This window comes from Chlamydotis macqueenii, chromosome 6 (assembly GCF_036417535.1).
Source record: "Chlamydotis macqueenii isolate bChlMac1 chromosome 6, bChlMac1.mat, whole genome shotgun sequence".
Lineage (NCBI taxonomy): Eukaryota > Metazoa > Chordata > Aves > Otidiformes > Otididae > Chlamydotis > Chlamydotis macqueenii.
In genome coordinates, this window is record NC_141561.1 from 14,789,036 (window position 1) to 14,815,353 (window position 26,318).

At 38.6% G+C, this 26,318-nt stretch overlaps 1 protein-coding gene across 1 annotated transcript in view; it reads left to right on the plus strand.

Moving 5' to 3' along the window:
* The window catches only part of CNTNAP5 (contactin associated protein family member 5), a 287,941-nt gene that overhangs the window by 78,151 nt on the left and 183,472 nt on the right, over positions 1-26,318 (plus strand). The window contains exon 3 of the mRNA XM_086750483.1: positions 3,569-3,762. Coding sequence (XP_086606609.1) covers positions 3,569-3,762 — 194 coding nt within the window. The remainder of the gene's footprint in view (positions 1-3,568; positions 3,763-26,318) is intronic.

Below are 26,318 nucleotides of genomic sequence, written 5' to 3' on the forward strand. Positions count from 1 at the left end.
ATTAGAGCCTTCACATCCTACGTTCTTGTCTTGGGCCCACCCTGACAAACATTCCCCAGGGTGACCGTCACTGGTGGATAGAGGAGCAAATGGTTGTAAGAAAGTTGCTATACTTCAGATGTGCTGTTTTACTACTTACTAAAAAAAGTATGGAATGGGGTGTTGATGCACTATAAGGAATGATGTGCATAAAAGAAATGTGCAGACACAGATTGTGCTGGAAAAAGATGCCAGTACCCCTTGTGCCACCTGCTCTGTATAACAGAGCAAATATGGAGGGAAAAGAACATGTATAAGTTTTTGGCACTCACAGAAGTATTTGGTGAGAATTTGGGGTACCCACAAAAGTAAGCAGAAGTTGCATGTTTGCTTTACTAGCAGAAGTGAGAGAGGCTCAATGGGAAAAGCTTTCATTCTTCCCTCAGTCAAGCAACAAATGCAGCTTCGCTGTTGCCGGGATTTTAACTGCCATTCTTATAAGTCAGTAGAGTTATGGTCCATCTGTGGAAACAACAGCAGTGGAAGGTTTGGGACAGGGAAATACTGTGGTTTTTTTCCCCACAGGAAAAGGTGTATGAAGGAGCTGCTGTTCTGTAAAGACACAATCTTTCACCAGTAACATCTCTCTTGCAAGACCGGCTTCTAGAGAGGTGACGCTACAAGCGGGTGTCACTGCTGTGTTGTGCAGTGCTGACATCTGAAGAGTGACATTCCCAACAGGGAGATGTGCTCATGTGAAGAGATGTGCAGCTCAGAGATGCTGTGTAATCTGTGATTTGAGAGCTCAAGCTCACCACAGATCTCCCAAATTTCCATTTGGTGTGTATCGTTTGTTTGGCTTACTTTAAAAGTATAAGTCTGTTGTACCATGCTCAAACTGGAAAATAGCAGTGCATAGTAAAGCCAGATGCTTTTGTGGAAAGCATATCAGCTTTCTGCCACTTTTAACAGCAGAAGGGAGAGAGCATAAACTACATATAGATGCTAGTTATGATGTTTAACAAACTAATGGAACGTAAGCTTGGCTTAAGGACTTATGTGTAAACTAGAACAGAGAAAGGAAAGATTTTTTTTCTTAAATAGGAAAGTCATCAAACAAATCACTTATCATAAGTTATTTTCATCCATCTAGTTGTTGTTGTTTATGTTGTAGAAAGATAATAAGGGAAAGATGAAAATTCCCACCTTTCTTTTAATATTTACTGAAAACCTTTAGAATAAGCTCTTTGGAGTGTTGAAGGGAACAACTTTATGGCACAGACGTGCCAGAACTTCTGAACTGAATTTATTTGTCCTGCCAGTTCCTGGAATAAAACTGTAAACAAAGCAGCAACTGTTGTCTTCAGAGTCCATTTCAGATATTGGATATTACAATCCAAAGGAAGTTTTCCTTTGACTGTCATTTATATAGGTTACAGTTCTGTTTAGGAGAAATATGCAGCTTGCTGTCTTTGAACACAGTTATATAGTTTGTATCTTGAAAGCCAAACAGAAATATTCTTTGTATGGCGTTTAAAATTAAAAAAGAATGGAAGTGAAGAAGAAACACTGTCAGGATTTTTAGTTGGAGTTTTATATAAGCTATATATGGGTATGGAGTTAAAAAAGAGCTATGAAGCAGTCAGAGCAGAATTGAGTGGTAAAATTCCAAATATTCTCATTAGGTTTTTTTTATGGCATGCTCATAGGTGGTAGTATCCTATTTAAGGCGAAGAGTTCTATTCTCTAACTACAATGATGATGATGATCATTCAATCACTTCTGTTGTGATTCAAAAAGGTAAAACAAAGCATGGCACTAGCAAGCAGTATGCATTGGTTTGGTTGTAAACTATTTTCCTGGAGAGTTCTTGTAGAGGAATAAAGACTGAGTCATCCAGGGGAGCAAGGACAATATTCAGTTCCAGCTGCCAAATAAACTCGCTGTTGTTTAGGTATTAGGACTAATCCTATCTTAATGAACTGTAAATAAAGAACATTCTAACACCTATTCTTAGACAAAGGACAAAGGAATTTCATTTGTAAGTTGGAAAATAGTACGTTTTGTTTGGTCCAGGAAAATAAAGAAATTTCTTGACGAGCAAAGTTATTGAAATTGAGTTCTTTGATACAGACCACGTTTATTGATCTTTCAACACAACTCACTTCAATAAACTCTTCATGGAGCAGCTTTGAGACAGATCAGTTAGTAAGATTAAAATATTATAGTAATTCCAGCTATTTATAACCAAAGTTTAGTGATACTTTTTGTTTGGAAACACATATTTGGAATTATTCTTGTAGTTTACATGAGGAGTTCTTAATTCTTCGCTCCTCTCAATGCTGTATTTTCCCCTTTCGTTCCCAGTGGGATTGTGTTCACTGTAATCACACGGAACTACTTTTGTAAACTTCACTAATAATGGCAAAGCAAACAAGATGATGGGTTGCAGAAGCAGTCACAGCCTGAAAATTTGCTTCTTTGAATACTTTGTTAATGGCTTCTGCGTTCTTCATAGCTGCATTGTTCGCTTATTTGTAGAGGCTGAAGTGAGCACTGGGTGTATATGGAGAATAAATGTGTGGAAGTGGAAACAACTTAAAAGAAAATAAACATAGCCTATAATTTAAAGATGTAAAAGAAAACAAGAGAACATAAAATAATATATTCCAGTCTGAAAGGATTTACCTTTTAACCATAAGCTCACATTTATTGCAGTGGGTGAAGTAGTGATATTCAAGCAGTGGTTGCAATTCTGGTTGCAATTTCATTCCTTTGGTGTTACCACAGGCCTGTTTAACCTCTAAAAGGATTTAAAGGATAGTACATATCTTTGTTTTTAAAGGGCAAACACCAGTTACAAGTTATCAGGTTCCATGTGATCCTGACTTTGGAAGTCTCCATTCCTGAACGGAGAAGTACTGTGGAAGCAGATAATTTGCAACTTGTGTTTGTCCTTATGAAGATCTTTTTTGCTTGTTTAAGATGAAATACATGTTCACTTCAATAAACATCTTGTGTAAGGAAGAGGCAACTTTCCAGTGTGAGGGCAGTACTTTTAGTTATTCAATTGAATGATGTCTAGCTTTACAATGTACTATCTGAAGTGCATTTACAAACCTATAATTAAACCATTCTTTCAAGTACTTAATAGGGCACAAATAAAGATAACTAATGTTTTAGAATGTCTTTCAAAACATAGCAAAAAATTGGAAAAAAAGCAAATTAGAAGTCAGAAATCAGCATTCCCAGATTTGCTTGCATGTGTATGTGAGAAGGGGATAGATACAATATGTTTTTGTGACTGAGGATGTGCGAACCTCACTGACATTTGTCCTGCTGACAAAGAATAATTTGCTTAAAATTCCTTAAAAATTCAAAATAATTTTAAACTTCAGATTAATAAAGAAAACCTTAAGGAAGCATGCTTCATTTAGTATATTTCCTAATACAAAAATATGAACAAACAATTGCATGTTCAGGAAGTAGACTCCTCTGTGATGACCTGAAATACTCACAGGGTTCTTTCTCAAGTATAATACCTTGTGCTGTCATTGCCATCTAAATTATCTTTGTTGATCTCTTTCAGGAGCTGGTGGCTGGTCCCCATTGGACTCAAATGAGCAGCAGTGGCTCCAGGTCGACCTGGGAGACAGAGTGGAGATTGTTGCAGTTGCTACCCAGGGCAGGTATGGGAGCTCAGACTGGGTAACCAGCTATACGCTGATGTTCAGTGACACCGGCCGCAACTGGAAACAGTACAGACAAGATGATGCCATCTGGGTAAGTCTAAACTGCAGATGTCTTTGGCCCCAGATCTTTTGGGTTCAGGCTTGTTTTGGCATTTGGAGAAACATCTTCGGTTTCAGAACAGAGGATTGCTTTAGTGGTGTGAGAGCAGACCTGAGCAACTCTACCCTCTACCGGGTGTTTTGATCTAAATGGGTTATGTCACCGACTGTCTGTGTAATACAAGTTTAGGCCCTCAGGACTGTGTTGTTTTTCAGACTGTGAGGATGCTCAAGGCATCAAGAAATGACCTGTATGCTTCTGTGCGTGGTTGGCTTTGATTCAGGCACACCAGGGTAAATGAGGCTAATCGTCTACATACTTTCTCCAGGAAATATGGAAATTAACTCTTATACATGCTTGCTGGCCAGAACAACAGAGCTCATGCTGGGGGAGGTGGGTGGTAAATTGCTCCTCGGCTGGAGAAGGCTGGAGATGCAGCATGAGTTATGAGATTATTTAGCACATACACTAGAAGTGCTCAAGGCTTTTCCTAAAATTTTAATGCAGACCTGACGCTTGCTGTGTCACGAGTTCAATGTGTGGCTGTGCCAGGTGCTGTCTGTAGGACTGTGGTAGCAATGCCCCTCAGGTGTGCATGGAGAAGTTTAAGTCTTCCTTTCATATGGAAAATGTGAATTGTTAACAAATAGTAGCATCCTCTCTGTGCTATATTCTCTGGTTTTGAGGATCAGTAGCCTTGGTAGCATGACAATGTGTGGTGGTAAATGAAACACATTCTTCGTGAAAATAAAAGGGAACATTTTAAGGCTAATCAAGTGGACTTTTGGTTTTTGTCTTAAATTTCTTTTTGGTTAACACCTTGGTTAAATGCTGTGTCACAAAAGTAGGTTTTGCTTCCAGAACATAGTGATTGTGAATGAGGAGACCTGTGGTGCACCAGGAAGAGAGTAGAAGGGCTGCTTAATTTTTTCACCGATTATGTTGCAGGCAGAGGGAATGTATGTACAAGGAGGTTAACTTCTGTGGTTTTAAAATCCATTGCATTACTGGTGTCTTTGTTTTATCATAGTTTGATTTAGGGAAAGCTAATGAAATCCTCCTTCCTTTAGAAAGGCAATTTTGGCCCAAAGATGGTGATAAAGTTGTCAAGTGTGTCTCTGCTCCACCTGTCACTTATAAAGTTATATTAGACTGGCTCCCCTCCAGATATTTCTATTTATTTTCTTTTTATTGTTTAAAAACAGTGGAATTTCATTCTGGACTGAATATAGTGATCATTTAATCTGGCTCTTATTAAATTAATCTCATTAAACCTGATTAATCATTTAATCTTAATTCCACTCTTGGGACTCAGAAATCTAGAATTGAGATATTTTTATAGACATGGTGTCATTAAGTGCTTCCTTCCCTGAAAATATTATATGCCTTGTTAAAATTTTATATTAAGACAAATTATTTTTTTATTACATTTTTGAAAACCCTTGACCTTTTATTTTCTTTTATAGTTTTTCCTACTTAAGGTGAAACTTGCAAAGACAACACACAAAATTTACCACAGCAAATATTAACGCCCTAAGGATCCGGTTTTGCGAGTTTCTGATCTGGCACCTAATATTGCGCACAAGAATATGAACAAGCCTAGAAGGCATTTGACAGTAAATTATGATTTATGAAGAACCTGGATTCTCTTGTTTTACTAAGTGATAGGCGTGAAGGTGATTCAGAGCAAACCCTGACAAAAGTTCTAAAGCTACAGAGGGTAGCGTTGTATATAATTGATGAAACATGAAATAGAATTTGGATGTGGAAAAGGTAACACTGGGGGAAGGATTTGGATATTCTTCCCCTGACATTAGTTTCTAAAAGTCACACTGATCATATGAGCCAGTAACGTAATTCTGGTCTAGAAGAACAATTTGCTCCATGTCTGCAGGCAGAGGGCTTGAAGGGATTGTTAGGATGGACCATCAAACCTTGCTGTTGGAAGAATCTGATAGTGAAAATCCAAACTAGGCTCATTTGACGTTTTGCTAGACTCTACATTCCACTTAAACTGTCAGGTCTCACTAACACCTATGAGCTTGTATGCCTGCCCATGAAATTAGTGAAAATCAATAATTACTTGTGTACAATTTTTATTCTAACTAAAGGGAAAGTTATTTCTTTTTTTTTACTGGCACTTTTAGATTTGTTTCACTGAATTACATTAGATCTTGAGAGCCATTCAGAGCACAAAGAGGAAAGCCAAAGAGGCTTTCAGAAGTGTTTATAGAACTATAATTTCAAATTTTGCAGTGTTTCTCTTTTCTTGGCTGTAATCCTTTCCACAGGCTTTTTTCTAACTAAGAAGAAAAATAGAAGTGTGCTGTCCAGCCCTATGTTGAAGGTTTTTCTATATAAGGCAGAACTTTGGATGAAATGAGGACAAGCACACCATGGTGTTTGTCCTGAACATCTGGCTGTTGAATAGCTGTAAGGGAAGTTATGCGTCTGCACACCTCTTGGACCATTTCACAGGGATAGGAAAGCAGCACCCCAGCGTAGCCTCTGCTGTCACAGTCTGTGACAACGTGTAGTGTACCAATCTGCCACAAGATTGGTACTTTCAACCTTAGGAATCTGTATTTCATTCTTTTTTGGGGGATGTGGGGTGGTCTGTATCTGGCATGATTCAAGGTAGGAGTCTCCTACGTCAGGGCAACTTGAAAAGTTACTAGATTCCTTCTCACCCCCGGGAAGTGCAGGGGTTAAATTCTAGGTTATTGTGAGAAATACACCACTTCAGAAATCTCAGATGGTTGGGTGGGAAACACATCCCCCCTGCAGACTTTAACTCTGAAGCTTTTTTTTTCCTCTGTCTTTAGGACAGGGGACAGGGTTTTCTTTATGACCCTCAGGGCTTCTTGCTTTTTAAGGTTTCTTTCTAATTTTTTTTTTTTTTTTTGTGTATAGCTAAGAAGGATAGAAGTTTACCTACTTAATTGCATTTTGTTTCAGAAAGCTGTGCTCTTCCTAACTTAAGAGGTGGTCAACACTGTTTCATAACTCAGGGCTGTAAAATCTAAATAATTGCCTGGAGATCATTAGATGACATCTGCTGTATCAATGTAAACTATTGATATGCACTGGACCTGTCAGGCTTGCTGATACAGCTTCTGCTTTAGCAGAAGTTTAGCTGGAAGTTTGTGCTTTGATGTATGGATATTACTGAATGTCTCACACCAGCTGCTTATTGGTGACAACCTATCATTCATTTACAGCTCTTGAAAGGGGAGATTGTGTGTAAGGGACCTAGATAGTCTGGTGGATTTGTTTTTTTCTGAAGGCAATGTAACTATGTGGAGAACCATTTGACAGAATAATGATTACTGAATTGCTGAAAAAAAAGAGTGTAAGTAGTACCTGAGTTTCAAGAAAAGCATTTGATTTCAAGTAGAAATTTGAGGTTTCACTTTAATTTGTTTGCATTCCAGAAAAGGAAAACGAGTTCTTGAAACCTTTTCTCCAATGTGTATGTTAAACTAAAGCTGGCAGAAATCCTTAATCTCTACTCAACCCAAGTCAGATTTGAACTGCAATTTCTCCCAGCCCATCTGCATGACTGTCCTGGTTCTGGCCAGGATAGAGTTAATATTTACCTGAGCTGGGTGGAGAACTGAAGCTGGTAGCCCCTATGGCTGGGATAGTTAACTAATTAGCTAACAGCTGGGGTTAATTTACCCAAATTAGCCAAAGGGCTATTCCATCCCATCTGACATCATGCTCAGTATATAAGTGAGGAGGGTGCTGAAGGGAGGCCCTGCTAGTTGGAAGAGACTGGATGTGGAGATCTGTTGTGAGCTATTGTACTGTATTTGTGTTACATCACTCTCTTGTTTTCTTCTGTCAATTACTGTTAAATTTACTTTTTGTTCAATCTCAACCCGCGTGTTTGTTTTTTTTTTTCCTGGTTTTCTTTTGTTTGTCAAATCTCCTCCTATTCTCTCGGAGAGTGGGGGGAGTGAGAGAGAGACTGCGTAGTCTGGTCCCCGTTGGGGCTGAACTACGACAATGACCCAGAGACAAAGTAGAGGAATATTCCCAGCTGGCTGTACTGCAGTGCTCTCTTGGAGGAGGATGTGCTGGCACAGCCTTTCCCTGCTGCATCTCATGGGGCATCGGCCACATTTGGTGGAGATAGCAGAAAGGTAGTAGCTCCTTTCATAATGCCTGAGTAAGTCTACTCAGATGAAACTTTTCCTAATCATGTCTTCACACATATGACGCTTCATGTTGCAAGTGGTGCTCCTGAGGAGTTGTTTCCAGCCATCTGGGTACAGGTTTTGTTCACCCATATGGCCTATGTGTCCTTCAGCGCATCTAAGACCTGGGTACGTAAATTATTTATTGGGCTCCGATAAGACAGACGTTTGCACGCCAGTGCAATATACGACATACGACTAGTAAAACTGCCTTTCTCTTTATAGAGATTACAAGGCTTATTATCCTTCTCTCACGGTGTGCATGCAGCTCCCATCAACTTCACTGTTAATGAGTGCTGCACAGACAGATCACGCAGAGAATCAGAAAACCTCTTACATTTTCGCTCAGCCCGTGTTTATGATGTTAGTAAATTCTGCAGCTGGAGTTGAAGACAAGACAGATTAGCCATTTAAAACCAATTTTCCAACCCCATTTGTATTTAAATAATCTTGTTACAAAAAGATTCTGTGGTTCAGAGCAAACTAGACTTATAATTATATTTTCAGTATAGATAAATCAGTTGTGTGTGGACACACTAGCTATTGATTGGGAGACATAAACCATAAATCTTATTGCTTGTAACAAGTAAATGATTTTTCAGTGTTTTTAAGTGTTGAATAATTCAGAATTTACTTTACCTGCATACACATCACAGCTTGAGTCAGTCCAAATTGTGTATATTGCTGGGACTAAAGTGTGGGCTGTGATACAATGCTATTTCATTTTAGATAGCAATTTTTATGCTATCTATATTGAAAAATACTTTACAAAGCTGAAGAATGCAATTATGTAGGAAGACACAAAGAAAGGGGAGGGAGCAAACATAGATGTATGCAGCAAAAGGAGAAAAGAGATGTTCTTTAGGCAAAGTTTTGAAAGGAGAACGGGAAGTTGTGGAATTGTAGATAAAGGGAGACTGCTCTGACAGCAGCAGAGAAGGCTCTTACATTAGAACAATGAATCTGTGCAGAAAGGCAATTAAGGGGAAACATGGCATAGAGAGCAAGGAGATACTTCATACTGTGCAAGCACATCCACACACTTGCATATTAAGTTTGGAGCCAACTGTTAGTTGATGAAGCTTCTTACGTATCTGCTGTCAGCTGCACATGGAAGGGAGAAGACAGCTTCGGGTGGAAGGGGGACTGTGAGCTCTAGCTCCAAAGCTGGATCAAAAGATAGGACGTGCATCTCTGGTATTGCACCATGACACCTGGGTTGTGCAAAGTGCAGAGCAGAGCTTCCCCCATGGAGAAGTGTCGCAGTGTCAGTCCCTCCTCCTGCAGCTGCGAGGGTGTTGTGCGAGGGCTGGAGAGTTGATGGGAGGCTGAGGATGCTTTAGGAATATTTAATTCTCAGGGGAGCAGGAAAAGTGTTTATTGGAGGTGATAAAGATCCCTTGCAATCCCTCTCCTCAGGAAAACCTTTGCTTGCATGTGTGAGCTTTTGCTGAACCAGAGGCTTTTCTAATGAAATCTAGAGGAGAGTCAGTCTTAATTGGCTTATAAATCTACAGGAGTGCTGTAAACTTTCCCATTTCCACTCTAGCTGGATAATGATTGTGGAACTGTTTTGGTGAGTTAATTATCGTGAACATAGTTAGAATATTAATCTTCTTGTCAGATTTATAGTTGTGCTAATTTATTCTAAAGCATCTTTTAGCTCCTAGTCCTAACGCCCTCCAAGCAAGGCCAGAGCAAAATTCTACCTGTTGTGATGAGAAGTCCTGCATTGTTTGCTTGGATTAGAGAATGAGTTTCTGCTTGTCATCTTATAATGCTTCGCACTGTACTAGTATTGAGATATATTTAACCTCCTCTATGCGCAGTAATTATTGCCAGGCAAATAGGTGTTAAACAGTAAGTATCTATGGATTATTTTATTTTCCATCACCTTTAAGAAGTAGGAACGTACTCTAAGTATTTTCAAATAAGAATGAAGGAACCAATTCAGTCTTGCTGCAGGGAAGCAAGGCTTTTCAGCAGTTTCTATCGCTTTTCCTATAAGAGCTCTGTTATTACAGGTTTTGAAGAGCTAACCATTACACATTTGTTGTATTTAGGACTGTTCTGATTTAAGACTGCCTGATTGTGAGATGTTGTTTTGATGTTACTAATTTGCTTCTAATTCTGATTTAGCTTACTGAGCTAGCTGCAAACCTGGCTTCTTGAGCATGCTCTCAGGAAATCTGTCTTTCTTGATACTGCCAGGGTAGTTCTCCCATTGGGAGGATAATTCAAAGTGTCAGTATATCTGTTTTTGTTAAGTGCACTCTGTATGGATTTATGCCTGAATAAAATGGATATACTTAGGTTGCAAATTACCCTTTAGCGTTGAGATACTTGAGTTAGCCTTAAGCTAACTGAATTTTGTATGAATTCTGTGACCTTACAATGAGTTTTTATAGTTGGTTAACTGTAAAGCGATATTAAGGTGGAGTCTAGAGAATTTAATGCTGATGTTAACGTAATATCCATCAGTAATGTCTCCAGTAATTCTCTGTGCTTGGTATTTGGCAGCAGTTCACCCTGACCCAGGCAACTGCAAGAACCATGGTTATGTGCAGTCTTTGCCATCATTACTGACCACCCAGTCTTATTCCTTTGCAAGTTGTCTGAATTTTACCTTTTCTGTAACCATTTAGCATAAGAAGGCTATGAAATGTTCACCTGTAGGGACTGTAGAGTGTGACTCCATAGTGTTGGCCCTAACAGATCGGAGTGGAAAGAGTGCTTGGCGTGGTTCTGGGTGATGAAGTCTGGTCCTAAACCATATATGTCTTCCAACTATCTCCAGTGGATTGGCCTCCCACAGCCAGAAAGCTGTTGTTTTCCCTTCCAGGCACCTACTAACAGGGTAAATGTTAGTGGCAGCACACCAAGATAACTAATGTGGAAAATAGTGGGCATTTCTTATCAGATGGAGGATTTCAGCCAGCAACTCCTTTATATCAGTAGACCAGGTTTCATTATTCTCATTTGCAAATAGTGTTCTGTGATATGTGAAGCTATAAATAGGTGCCTTTACAAATTATAAATAAATATGGAACAAATAGTGCTTCAATCCATTTGTAGTTTCACCTCTGGTGAGCAAATGACCATTTGCAAATGGACTAAAATGAGAAAGCAGCATAGAGCAAAGAACAAATGGTAAAGCTGTTTTGCTAAAGGAAAATGCATCATTAATTTTGTTCGTAGCAAACAATTTACAAAGATTAGCCAAATAAAAATGTCCCAGGGATAAGCACTAAAGCTGATCTGCCCACAGCTGAAAACCATTCTGAAACAATAATAGTTGGATCGACTGTGATGCTGCAGAGAGGAGTTACCTGATTCCTCAAATTGCTTCCGCAGCTAAAGACACTCAACCAAGAAAGACCCTTTACAGAATACAATATGCAAATATTTTTCTTCTACAATTTCCCAGTGAAGCCTGTGCTAATTTCCATAGTCCTTCTGTGTCATATTAATCAGGATTGAGTGGCTTCTGGGGTTGGTAACAAGATCAGGACTTTTTATCATCTCAAAAAGTCTGTTCAAATTGAACAAATTTAACATAAACAGCTCATTTGTGTTGTGTGGTGCTGAGCATCCTGGTAGCAGCCAGATTAACTAAGGCGGGGGGGAAGAAGAAAAAAAGAAAAAAAAAAGAAAAAAGCACTGGATATGCTTCTAGAGCTCAAGTCTTAGCTTATTTGCAGTTGTTTGGTATGTTTTGGAACAACTGAGAATGGCTCTAGTTGTCTTAACATCCAGTTCTTAACACCCAGTTCTTTTGAGGAAACTGGCTAACAAGAGTAGTCTTCCTGTACTATCCAATGTACTAGTTGTCCTGCTGCTGAAAAGTATGTCACTTCTACTACTTCAATTTTAAATTAGATTAATCTAAATAAATAACTGATAATAGGTTATCAGCTCTGCCGGTTTAACTTCGAGTGTTCAGGTCTTCAGTAACTGCTGTAAGATTATACCTATTTTGTATACACAGGATTATTCCTGTAGCGGGAAGCTCGTGAACAGAGAAATAGAAACCTGCTGCTTGTGGCTACTGGAATGGCATGTTAGGAGAAGAGGCAAGCTATAAATCACTGGGAACCACTCTGGGACTGGGATTTTATTAAAATATTAAGCATTGATGGACTATTGGCTAAGCAAAGGAGTGTGATGTTATATAGAAAGTAGGTTTAGTGGTAAGACATGCTAGTAAACTGGTGAGCAGAAAGGAGAAAAAGAGAAAGGAGAGAATTGCTGTGATACTTGAAATGGAGATGAAGAAACAGAGGAGGAGAGAGACAGGCAAGGAGGTAGAAAGCTATAGATAATGACCCAAGCTTCAGTACCTAAGATGGAAAAAAAGACCTTTTTCAATACATCTTCAGTCAGCATCAGCAGAGACCAAGGAGCTCTTATTTCTGCTCATCCTCCTCTTGTCTCCTCAGTTAGCAGATTTGTGTTCCACTTAGAGCTAATATACTCAAGATTTCCTAGTAGTAGACACTCATCAGCTGCAAAGAAGCCCTTACAAACTACTTTTGAGATACTTTCTTGAAAAGGAGTTGTGTTCACAGACACTTTTCTTCCACATTAAAACTGGATCTTTGCACAGTGGCAATGCAGGGGTGGGGAGATGGAAAATCAGGTATTGTGCAAGGGCTTGGATGATTTAGAGGGAGGACCCTGGTGCGTTAAAACTTGAATATTCTTAGGCTATTTTGTTAAAATTTCATATTCTGTAAGTCTCTTCAGTTATGTGAGTATTCTGCTGTAATTCTCTGTTATGGTCTGGTTGGGAGCCTATTACTGTTGCTAGGATCCTCCATCTTCAGGGATCCCAGAACTGTAAGGATAAAGTACTGGCTAGAAGTCTACCCCACAGTTCTTCCTTGGATGAACATAGGAACCACTTACTTTTTCACTTTTTCTATTGAACTGAAGTATAAAGTAGAAACTGATGTTTCTACTTAACTGAGGTGACTTTGTTATATATATAAAAAAAACCCAACAAAACACACCAAAGAACTACAAAAAAAAACCCCAAATAAAAACAAACAGCCACTTAATTAGAATTGTTTGATAAGTAATATTGTCATGCTTTTGTGCTAACCCAGAAATTCTGTAGTGACATAATCTTTACAGTGTTTGAAATATGGATTTATTTTTCAGAGGGTGAATAAAGAGGGGTTTTTTACCTTGCAGAAAGAACTTTAAAATTATTTGTTTTAATTATCTTAAAGAAGTTTTATCAGATTTTTTTTTTCTCTTAACTGCCAGTGCCTGCAATGGAATATTGCAAGTCTGGAAATAGTATTTCTCTAATGCTTATGCAGACAAAATACAAATGTTTAACATTTTATTAGATATGTTGCCTAATTAAGAAAGTAAAAAATGAATACAAGTATTATTCTTAGTATGAAGTACCTCTTTTAATACATTGCCTTTCCAAATATATGCTGTATATTTTATGTTCTTTCAGTGGCTTCCAAATTTTGTTGCATGAGAATTTTAAAAAGACTTATATAATCATTAATCTTGAAGGTCATTATACCAGTTGAACTTTTGATTCTCAAAGCTGTTTCTCAGGGGAATTGGGAAGGATAGAAATCCTTAGAAGACCCCTTCAGGTACGAAAAAAAGTTAGAATTAAAAATTGGTATCTGCAGAATAAATAAGCCTGTCCGTATTCCTTTGAAATTTAACTTAACTGTGAAACTTTTTAATATATGTCTGACACTTCTGGGGAGCTGCATACACCTGTTCTGCTGGATTCAGCTTCTGTTTGTGGAGTTAGTAATCAAAGATAAAATAAAGTGTGAGCAAACCAAGATAGAGAGTAAATCCTGAAGTAGTATTGCTTGAAAAACTTTCATCCTTCAGGGAATAAGTATTCATGAGCTGGGGGTAGAAATGCAATCCTGGAAACATGATAAAAGGTTCCATATATATACACCTTTTACAGCTTGGAGGAGAGATAGAATTTGGCTCAAATAAAAACTAGTCAAGCTGTTATACTTGGGGAACACTTAATGCTAGTCACTTATTTTTACTCTAAATATGCAGACTCCCACATCGGTGATAAGAATGGACAAATCTTCTCTGGAGAAGATTCTTGCTTTCTTGAGATGAGGTCTGGTAGACTTTGGAGAATTTATGTGGAAAGACTGGCTGTCTTGGAGTATTTAATGTTTAGATTCAATTCTCAAAAATAATGATTGCATACAATAGCTTCCATTTGGAAATTAGACCTATCAGTTTAAAATATGTGTCATAGTTGCCTATGGAGGGCCTGTCTCTTGATAGGAAGTCAAGAAAGCACCCAAATTTGGGCCAGTTAATTTAAGAAAGCTGATCCAAAAGAACTTTACACCTTTTACTTGGGAACTGGCAATTCTGGCAATGCCTAGCAGTTCTATACAATGTCCTTCAATAAATCCCCACAAATCCAAGAGGTGCAGGTCCTTTCTGATGGCACTCGGGTGACAGCTGGTTTTGGCTGATGCTTTCAGATCTTTTATTTGGGTGATATTGGGGGAGAATTGAGATTCTTGAGATTGCAGAGCAGGAGTTTTATAGTAGCATAAAAAAAAAAAATTGCAGTCTGACTTTTGGATCCAGGTTTTCTAATTCTGTTTTACACTTTGTTGTCATCAGGAGACTTTGTAAACATCTGAAGTGTGTCCTACATCCTCTGTATCAGATCCAAACCTCTGTTTTCCTGGTAGTCTCTGGGCACAGATGCTCACACTGCACTACAGAGCTGGTCTGTAGTTACTCAGCTCTTCTTGTCAAGTCCTTCAGACCAAGAGCATTTGTTTGCCAGTCATAATATATGTGTACCTGGTGAACAAAATCTTTCCACAGTCAGTATCCATTAATGGTAATACTTGCAACTCGCATATGCTTGGCACATTCTTATTGATGCTTTCTCATTTGGACTAAAGTTAAAAACAATAATAGGAGAAGCAAAGAAAAAATACTGCAAAAATACCTCCTGAAAAGCCTTCTGTAGTCTACTGCTCAGTAAATAAATACAGATAGAATTTAGTCAGGAGAGCAGATAACAAGATTCATCCTCTTTGAAGGATATCTTTCAGATACTGCCTTCTGGCATCAGATGGTGCTTCAGGGAAAAAAACTTGCTTTCCAAGGAAAAGAGCACATATAATATTTTTCCCATAAAGCAGCCTCTGGAAAAAAAAACCCTATTTAGAAATTTAAGAAAAATGTCCACCTCGTGGCTTCTAAGTTGTTTTACAGTGGAATCATTGTTCAGGCATCTTTCACTATGTTCATTACTTGTCTTTACAACAAGTAGTTTTCCTTGCTTTTAATTTGTTTCCCAGATGCGTATATTCAGGCTTTTATGTGCATCCAATATGTGGTCCTTTATAAGCACTCTCTGATCTCTGTTAACTTTGTAATTTCGGCTTGTTTCTTGTTGCAAGATTACAAGCACACAAATAAAAACATAAATGATTTATGCTGAAGATTTGGAACTAGTGCACTAGTATATGTAGCCCTTTCATTTTATTTTTTTTTTTTTCCTCTGTAAGGAAAAATTGAAACTTTTTTGCTTTTGGTGTTGAGAGCAGTTCTGTAATGTCTGAGCAGTTAGATCCTTTCCCAAGTTTCTTAGTCCTTTATGTCAGCGTAGACAGCTGAAGTGTGCAGCTGACTTCTGCAGAAAGCACATTGTGTTAACAAATTACACCCAACAAACCATAACAAAGTTCAGTCAGCCAAAGCAAAAGCTGTCCCTGTAGAATGATTTTGAAAATTTCAAGTAGTTGTGATTTGTATAGCAGTCACGTAGATCATGATTGACACATTTACAGGTAGCAACTTCTTGTTGGCAGTAAATCTCACGATTAGGTACTATAGTAAGGAGAAAGCATTCAGATGTGCTCTCTGATCCTGCTGTCTGCAGAATCTGTGGGACTCATAAAGTGAGACAGAGAAAGGGAAAGGGAAGTCACCCTTAGAAAAACTGATTCTTTGAAATGTGATGGCCATGGAGGTCATGTCTCATAACTTCTGGGTGTGCTGATGAATTTCCTCGTAGGAGAAGGGAATTCTGTGTACTGCAGGAATGCAGAAGACATCTTCTCAACTTTTCCTGCTTATGTTGTTTCCTTCTTTTTTTTTTCTTCTTTCTCTCATTTTACTTTTTTCCTTAGGCTTCTTGCCTATGTTTTGTGGCTGGCCAGAGTCATTAGAAGCAAAAGCGTACCTGCAGTCTGATTTTTAAACAAACTGCAGCAGCACAGTGCTGTGAAATAAGGCCTTGACTTCTCACTATCCTTCACCTAACTGTTTATTCTTTTCCCTCTGCTAAGCTGGAGGTTAGCTTTTAGTGCTTAGCCTTAATATTTGAAGGCTTATAACGGTACCTATGTTTATAATCCATGGATGTTATTTGGTTATAGCCTTGTAAAATACGTGGGCTATTTCAGCCTGAGAAATATGTGCATGTGGTAATGCATACATCATTATAAAGGTTAACAGAAATGGTGATCTGTGAGGAATAATCTTAGGAAATTAAAGATTCACAGATATTTAAGGCAAGTTTGAAGAGTAGTCGTCAAACACGCAGAGCAGGGGAGTGTGTGTGTGTAAAAATAAATTAAATTCATAGGACAGTGGAGAAACAGATCTGAGACAGAGGGAAGGCAGAGTTTCAGGTGGCACCCATCCAGCCGTATCTGCAAGAATGCAACAATGATGATTTATAATTACTGTGATGAAAATAACACAGATTCTACTGCTACGTTTTTACCATAGCCTCGGGAGTATAAGTAATTATGTGATGATCAGTTGATTCTACATATTCACAAATTTAGCTATTTATCATAATTGGTTTAGTCCTTTGGACTTAGTCCAGGCTCTTATTTCATACAGTTGCTTGTAAAAAGGAAGTGGAGGAAACAAATTTCCTCTAGCTGCGTGCACCAAATCCAAGTTGATTCTATATTAACAGAATCCTTATTATCAATTGCAATGGTTGTTTATTCTTCCAGGTTTAAAAAACAGCAACAAACAAAAACCAAAACCAAAACAAACCCTCATACAGAAGTCACCTACATTTCCTCTTTGGAGAAGCTTTCAGTGGGTATCTAAAAATAAGCCTATTCATACTTCAGAGCACCCCTTTTCTGTGTTTTATCTGCATAAAAGCTGGATGTTCAGTGGTCAAATTAGATTGAATATGGGACTCCAGGTTTGGTTCCATGCCTACCAAAGCCTTTCCCTGGTGGTCCCCATCCCAATATTCAAGGGAAACTTGCTTATTTCATGGCCTCCAAAGCCATTGTTACTTTTAAAGCCATTTTATCCTAGATGATTTTTGATAGCTTTGTAGCAGCCAGAAAATACTTTGTTCGAACCCATCCACCCTCTCCAAAAAGACCCTACCAAAACTGAAAATGCCATTGGTTTTGAGGTGTGAAAAGAAAGAGGCATGCTAAAGGGTAACTGATGGATGTCCAGGTATATAGCCAAATTCTTGGATATTACCGCACAATTGCCCATTAAGTTTTACACTGATTTTGCAGCTGTTTCCTGTTAACATTACAAAGTAACTAAAACCTTCTTGCTGTCTTTTAAGGGACCCTTATGTATTCAGGCACAAAACTTAATGCAGCATCAAATGGTCCCAGAGGGTTTATTCGTCTGGGCAGCAGCAGTCACAGTGACAAAATATCACAATGCCATAGATGAAGTAGCAGTGCAGTCAGTCCCAGATGTCTAGCAGCCTCAGACAGTGAGCCGTGGCCTGTCTTTTATCCACTTGTCTTAAATCCCCTGGTTAGACGTGTTTCTTTATAATATGTTAATCACTACCTTCCTGGCTCAGTTACACCTGCTAGCTTTTAAGCACATCATTATATAAATGGATTCACTGTAATTCAGATTTAGCAAATAGATTGAAGTTTTCTAATGTTCTTTATAGCTGGCTAAAGGCTGAAATCCCAGCATTCCTATTGCTCAAATCACATCTTTCATCTTTATGTAGCCTTATACTTCCCACTACCTTGAGCTACTCTTCCAGGTCTTGGTATGCCATGGACCTCCTTCAGGGATGAAAGTATACCTGACCAACACTGAATGTCTCATCTCCTGAGGTTTTCCCGTGGTAAGATTGAGTGGCTTTGGCCTGGAGCTGCATTTGAGTTCCCTGTCGTTTTCTGGCCCTGTAAGCCAGAATGAAATGGCTCTTTTAGGAGTAGTAGCAAACAACAGGAGAAATGATGGCTCTATGGTGAGGCTTCTTTCAGATAAGACACAAAGCTGAACCCAGATCCTTCACTTTCAAATGAGCACAGGTGTTTCATTCCCAAGGTACCTGTTTCCTGTAATGTCACATTCCTCTCTTCTGGCTGCTTCCGTTTGTAACACCAAGGGCACTGCTAGTGTGCAGACTTGCAGTTCTGGGCATCCAGAGAAACAGAGCTGTAAGAAATTGGGGAACCTTCATCGAAATGGTCAGAGTTCAAGAATCTCCTGGGTCAACTAGATACTTTACTGAGAGGTTTAGAATCCCAGTTTTGAACTTCAAAGGCTTATATCTGCTCAAGTTGTTTTGCAAGTCTTCAGATGAACCTAGTTTTATGGTTACATAAATTTTGGGGCCCTGGTAGAAGGGACACTGTTCCATCGTGAAAGAATTGTAATGAAATGGCAGTAGACTTAGGCGGATCAATATCACTTGTCTGTGCAATTTTTAAAAACCAAAGTTGCAGCAGAAAAGCCAGTTATTGCAGTGCTACTTAATTCATTTAGTAATAGAGTGCATTGATTGATATTGTCATGAATAACAAACTGCTTCATCTGTGCCTCCTCATCGCCTTATCATATTATGTATACAGGCTAAGATGAAAAAAATAGCTAAAGCCCTTCTGAGCCTCAGGCTAACAAGCCTTATTGATTGCACCTGTCATGAGTAATCTAAAGCTAAAAGATAGCAACCCATAAGATTTGTATGTAACCATTGTAGGCCAGGCTTGAACGCACCATACTTTCTATGTGGGTAATGCCTGTAGAAGCTGTACCTACATCTAAGAAGCTGACATGTTTAACTGGAAACCAAGTGAAAACAGAAGACTCATGTTCTGAGCAGTGATTGGCAAAATCAATCTTAATTAGGCTGTAGATATTCAAGGCCACTTATAAACCTGAGCCTTTTCTTGATCCCTTTTAATTATGTATTCAGATCAAAATGACATCCTGAGCTATTATCCTGCTTGTTAAACCCACTCAGTCACTTGTTGTCTGAGCAAATGCATTGACGTTTTACTAAGCAGCATAAATGCTTTCCTCTGTCAGTCTCCTCACCGTGGGAGCTGCAGCTGTGTCCTTCAGCATCTTGGTTTCCAGAACTCACTGCAAAACTTTGGAGTTACTTTGTGCAAGTTGCTTGTGCACTCAAGACCATCCTGTTCTGTTGTTTGGCCTTTTTCTCTGCTGGGTTCCAGAGGCACCTCATTTCTGGAGCGTAGATCAGAACACTTTAAAACTATGTATAAGGGAACAAAGAACATTTCTTTTGTTTGCTTGTTTGTTTTTATCTCAAATATGAGCTGCCACACGTGTGACTCCTCATTCCCTTACAGTTCTCAGGAAGAGGCAGAGAAGAGCATTTTAGGGGTGCAAACTTAATTGCTTGAGTTTACTAATTAGCAGGGCTGACATTCAGGAGCAGGAGAGGAGCAAAGGCTGCTTAATCAGTCTCCGTATCGGGGCTAATTCAGTGTTGTACACATGACCTTTTCTTTAAAAATCTGCTGCAAGCATTGATTTCTTCAGCCTGTGTGGCATACTGAGGTGTGAGTTGGTCAGTGATACTGAGCAAAACACCTGAGCTAGCATAAAATCCCCTCAACTTGCATGCATATGGCTGAGATAGCAGGTGGAACAGGAAAGTAACAAATCTGTTAAACCTATATTTCTAATATATCTTTTTTTTTGAGGGTTGAGCAGGGCACCATACTCCTAGGGCAGCTTGTTCCATAAAAAGCTAAACTATATATAGAAATGAAGCTAGGAAAATTGCAAGTGTTAAAGTAGATGCTATTTGGGGGCACAGTGGAGGTTATGCCAATTAAGGTGTTTGCTTCACATGGAGATCAGCACATTTTACTGTTTGTTTAGACCAATGAGTCATCTCCCCTGCTTATAGAGACTGTTTGGCAAAGATCCTTCTGTAGAACTCCTTCCTCTTTCTTTCACCTTTAATTTCTAATTTTTTTTTTTTTTTTTGCCCTTCCGAGCAGCTTCGCTTCTGCTGATATTTTATCTTTGTTGTGGTTTAACACCAGTCAGCAATAGAGTACCAAGCAGCAGGTTGCTCACTCTCCCTCCCCTGGGGAGGGAAGGAGGAGAGAATCAGGAAGAAAAGAAAACTTGTGGGTTGAGATAAAGACAGTTTACTAGAAAAGCAAAGTAAAATGCAATATATATAAATAATAATAATAGGAATAATAAAATATACAGAAAGAACGATGTACAATTTCTCACCACCCAATGACCCAATGACTGTTCTGTACCAAGCAGCAGTCACAGAATGAAAAACTGAAAAACAATCCCAGAATTACTACAAACAGTGAGAGAAAAAAAAGCAAGCCAGCTCCTGGGCCAACCCCCACTTATAATGTACTGAGCAGGATGTTTATGGGATGGAATACTCTCTTTGGCCAGATTGGATTAACTGTGCTGGCTATACCCATCCCAGCTTCCAGCACCTGCACATTAGCAAAACCTGGGAAGCTGGAAAGTGTCTCTTTAGCAACAGCAAATTACATCGGTGTATTATCAACATTCTCACATACCAAATTCCATACTAAATCCAAAACAGAGCAGCTACTGGGAAGAAAATTCGTTCCATCTCAACTGAGACAGGGACAATTTTTCTTGCAAAATTTTGCTAGATGTAATTTCCATGCATACTATTTGTTGTAGTGTTTTTCTTAACTTTCATAGCATTGGTTTTGTTGGAACTTAGCTACTAAACATCAATTTAGTGCAGACAAAAAAAAATATACTTTGCTAATTACTCTGATAAGTAGCAAAGGGAATACTTTGGTGCCGGTCCTGTAAGTAACCATATAAACTCAAGTTTTCAGGAATAAAAACCAAGGAAAAAAAGTCTCAATTTCATCAAGCGTAGTTCTCTGAAAGTTACTGTATCCTAATTTTGCTAGAGGATATAATCACGTATCTGGGGAGGAGGTTTTTCATTTTCCTTTGACTTTAGAATACACAACTGAAAATTCTGGTCCATTACTGCTCTTGCAAAGTAAGCTGTAAGTAAAACTTTAATTTGTCTGTTATATTGGACCTTGGGATTGATTCTGTGATCCCAAGGGTCTTTTCTAGGGTTCATTAGTCCTTGTGTGCTGTAATTTTCTAGTAATGTTGAGGCTCTTGTGAACCTGGACCAGCTACACATCAAGCAAAACTTTAGAGAACTCTTTGGAAGTGCATACAGAATAATACTGTTCATGTGCTAGTATGCAGTAATTCAGTCTGAATTTGCTTTCTTCAAGCTTTGGTAATGGCTTGTTTTTTGGTTGCTCCAATATCACTTCTGACCCATGGTAACTTCATCACTACTATGAACTAATGCCAATGTTGTCCAATTTTTAATTTTCTCTCATCATCAAAAACATTTGTACAGGAGCTAGATGTATCTTGAATTTCCTTTGGGAAGGTCCTGACAAGTGTCCTGGCCAGAGTGTCAAAAGAAGAGCCAAAGAGGTAGGACTTAGAGGAAGAGGGGAGTTGTACTCTAGACAATACATTGTTGGCTGATGAGAACATGGGGCCTCACGGATCCTATTATGTGCATGGATGCATATAAGACCTTTAGAAGTCTATTGGATATTGGTATTAACTTTTACTCTATTTCTTCTTTTGGTCAGAGAAAAGCTTCATTTGATTATTTTTTAAACAGATAATGTGGTTGTTTAGAAAGGTTTATGTTTTTGGGCTGCAAACATTGCAGATGAGGTTTTTTCTCTTCCTTTTTCTTTTTCTTTTTTTTTTTTTTTTTTTTTTTTTTAATCCTGTAGTTTAAAATTAAAGGGAGAAGAAAAAGGTTTGATGAGCCAACAAAATGTTAGGGCTACCTATTTGGGAGGATCCTAAGTTACATACTGCCCCTTAAATTCATTACTGTATTGATGAATATAGTTTATGACCAATTTTCAACATACAGACTTGCAGTGCTTTTAGTAAATTATGAATCCAGAATTCCGAATAATTCCTTATTACTCAGTTTAGAAAATAAACATTGCAAACTTTATCAGTAGTAAAGAAATCTCTCTGTCTTTACTAATCTTTTTTTGTGGTCCTTTATATTTTTTTTTTGTTTAAGTTTTGGCATGTCCTGGAGTTTCCTAAAGAGAGAGAAGGTTATTTCTTTTTTTTTTTTTTTCCTCTTTTTTTTTTTGTTTTCTGGGCAAAATCATGACCTTCAACTTTCCTGCATCACCACTGGCTAATCACCAACCTTCAAATTAATATTCTTCTGCGTGATTACTGCAGCATGGCTTCACAAAGTTTACTTGAATTTTAGCCAGATTCATGTAGATCTAGATTTAGAATGCACTCTTGCAAGGTGTCCAAGAGTGATGTTTCCTCTTCCTGAAGCTGTCAGACACCCTCAGAAGTAACAAGCACATTAGCTGTACTGTTTTCGTTAGTTTTCATGGTCTGAGCGGCCTGGAAGCATTAAGAAACATGTAATGATACTCGGGATCAGGGCTGGATCTGACCTTTTAATAATCATGACAAAAGACAGGGTAAACAAATACCTTCCAAAAGGAGTTAACATTAATTCCACCCCACCTCCCCAAACATGCCAAAGGTTACTACTCATCTGGGCTATTAAAACGCTAGTACTTGCAGACTCAAAGGAAATTACTGGCTCTTGGCAGAATAATTCTTTCACCCACCATTAGAAATTTGTTTCTAAGGTCATTTCTACCCACTTTCTCCAGACTACAGTCATGAAAGTCAAATTTTGCAGTGATAACTTGGTGGGCAGCAAATCTTTATTTGAGATAACTAGCTACTCCATCTTTGATATGCACTTTGCTTTCATTTTTTACAATGTACTATTATCATTTGCAGAAGTATTGTGTTCTGTTTCCAGGCATACTGACTTTCTATCTACACTATGAGCAATTGTTTCCAGTAACACAAATCTTTTGTTTTAAATAGATGTGTAAGAGTTATTACTGTAAAGCTCAGTACTTTGTTACCATTGCTACCCAGAATGGATAGGCGAGAACCAAACTTGGAGAATATGAAGCACAAACATAAAAAAGACTTTCCTGAAGTCTTACAGAAAGCTAAAGTCAAATACAAGAACACAACTTAATGTTTCTTAGTGGAGTATTTTACTCATCAAGTGCCACTCCATGTCTAATCACCGTTTAGCTGGATGGATGCATGAAGCCTCATTCTGTTTCCCCTTGGCATTTTGTTCAGGAAGTGAAGGGGAACTCCTGTCAGTCGTCTTAAAAATAGTTTAGACTTTATGATGACAGACATTTTTTATTATTTTTTGAGAGGGATATGAACTAAGAGATTTCCTGAAGTTCTCCAGCCACCCTAAACGCAGGACTTTGGAGAAACTGTAAAGCACATCCACTCATGCACCCTGGCCTTGTCTGGCCCAAATATCAGCATGAGCCGTGTCATCCACCTCCTCTCCCTCTTTCCTGGCATGCTTATTGCCACTGGAAATCTGAATGCATGGACCTGAAGAGGCACAAACAGTGCCCCCAGTGGGCACAACCCAAGGGCCAGGGCAGCGGGGATGCCTCTGAGGCTCATTTGTTCTGCAGTTCAGACAGAGTGTCTATATTTGCATTTTCAGACTCCAGTAGGGATTTCTTTAAAAAGAGACTATTAGCAATCATGGCTGGTAACTTCAAAAATGCCCTTTCCTTATTGAGGGCTGACGTGTGTGTGGCAAACTGTAAAGTCATACGTAACATTTACGATGGTGAAATACACCACTGACATACTACAAGATTTTGATTTGCTCCAGGAACCATCTCTGTGACTCATCAGCATTTTATGTAGATCGGATGATTTGTTTTCTCCTACAGGCAGTAAAAATAAGAATGCAGTTAATGTTCTTGATAAAATATATATTAAAAAAAAATCCTTTTTTTTTTTTTTTTTTTTTCCCCCCTGAGGAGAGCAGTTAGAGATGACAGAATAAGAAGATGCAAGAAAATGGTCCCATTAATGCTGAGTTCTCTTCCTGATACTACCTTGAGTTAAAGCTACACAGGACAAACTGTAGTGGTAATCTTGTATTTCTGAGATAGATGTGTAATTAAAACACATATAAGTGCTGAGCAAAATCAGTGTGTTAGCAATGCATGTGGTATCAGAAGAAACAACAATATTACATCAGATGGCCTGCCTAAGCACAGCCTGTTGTGCATCGCTTTTGTATTTTCTCTTCCAGTAGTTACTCCTGAGAAATGAGCAACTTTGATGTTTTCTCTCTTTCGCAAAACTTTCTACTCAGCAGAATTTTTTTCATTATGAAGCATTTGAAGGTTTGCATTGCTTGACATATGTATGGAAATTTTGTGTTCAAATTTAATCAACTTGAGATATGTCCTTGCCCAGGACTGGGGCATCTTCTGCAGAGAAAGTGTAGACTGGCATTTCGCCTATTGAAATGAAAGTGGGTAAATCTCTGGAGCTGGCACCAGGCCACATTAAGCAGTTCTGCAGTTGGATTATATGATGAGCTTTCTCTGTTTCCAGCTCCTGTTCTCCTTATCTTAGTTTATCATGGCAATTCTGTTCCTTCACCCCATTCTCTGCCATTTGCAGAGAGGTCACAAATCCCCATAAGAAAATCTCCTGCGAGTGTGAAAGTAGTTTGATCTCATTAGATCAATGAAACAGTGTCTCATACTGTATTATTTGTGTAAAAAGCTCCCTATAGATTTCAGTGCTGCTTCTATTCTGACCCTGTGTATAGTTAGGACAGTACTATTAATTTTGTTATTAATGAGTGATAAATTCACTCACCACAATAGGGAACTCTTAGCCGTGCATATTGCAAACTCACAAATCTGTTAATAATTACATTCAGGTACACAAATATGTACAAACATAACTAGCAAGGCTACAGAGTCAGGCAGAAAGTTAGGAAACAACATAACTAGTTGCCTAGACAATGTTAGTCTGATTCCTTTAATTATATGAATTTTGACCTAGGACTTAAGGGCCAGATTTCTCCTCCCCACCCCGCCCCTGCATGGGGGATGCCTGGAGGGGAAAAAAAAATAGGTATAGGTTTACTAACTCTCATATGAAGTGTGAGATAACTATAATAAGGGGTTCTCGCAGAACAGCTGTAATAACCTTTTCCTTCCATCTATGCAATAAAGATAAGGTCAAGATCTGTTCAACTCGTATCTTTGTGTGACAGAATTAGTGTTAGCTCTGTGTTTTAGATACATAATGTGTCCTCAGAGATTGCAAGGAAAGCAAACAGACCTCATCAATTTCTCTAATGATTCCTCTGAAAGACACTTTTTTTTTTCCTTGGTTTGTATTTTTAGCTCAGTTTAACAACACCTCTATTACTAGGCTGTCAGAGACCTCATACATAGAATTTATGTTGGCTTTCATAAAGAAAAATTAGATGCTATCTCAAGGACTGGCTCTACTTTTAATGTCATTAAAACTAAATGAGTTATTGTTGATATTCACTGGGAACAGCAAATAGAATTAGATGGAGAAAAATCTTACTGATAAGATGATGTGGTGGCTTAAACTGTTCACTGCACAGAAGAGATAATTTAGAAGCATTGCTTTCTTCAGTGTATACGTAACCTGTATTTTACGCTGCGGCAGTAGGTTCTATTAATCCTAGGGAAGGGATGGATTTTATGGAGAAGAGGTGTGGATTTTAGTTATAATACTGTGTGTTTCTCCAGTACCACTGAGTACATGGCTGGGCAGTTCAGCCCAGGGCACCCTCAGCACCTCTGAATGCGGCAGGAGACCAGGGTGTCTGGGCCGGTGGACTGCTGGTGCCTGTTCCCTGTCTGAGAGTTTGGAGGAGAGCAGAGCTCCTGGAAAGAGGGGAGATTTTAATTATAGTAGTGAAAGATGGTGTTCATCAGCACAAAACTAAGTGACACCTCTGTTTTGAGATCTGTATCCTCATGTTTCTTAGGGTATAACTGGGTATGACTGAATGCTTTTCAAGTCTTAGTAAGAAAAGCGTCACTCTTTATTAGGATAAAGCAGCAGAGCTGGGGCAGGAGCATTTCACCCACTAGAGGATTCCCACATCTGCACACTTTA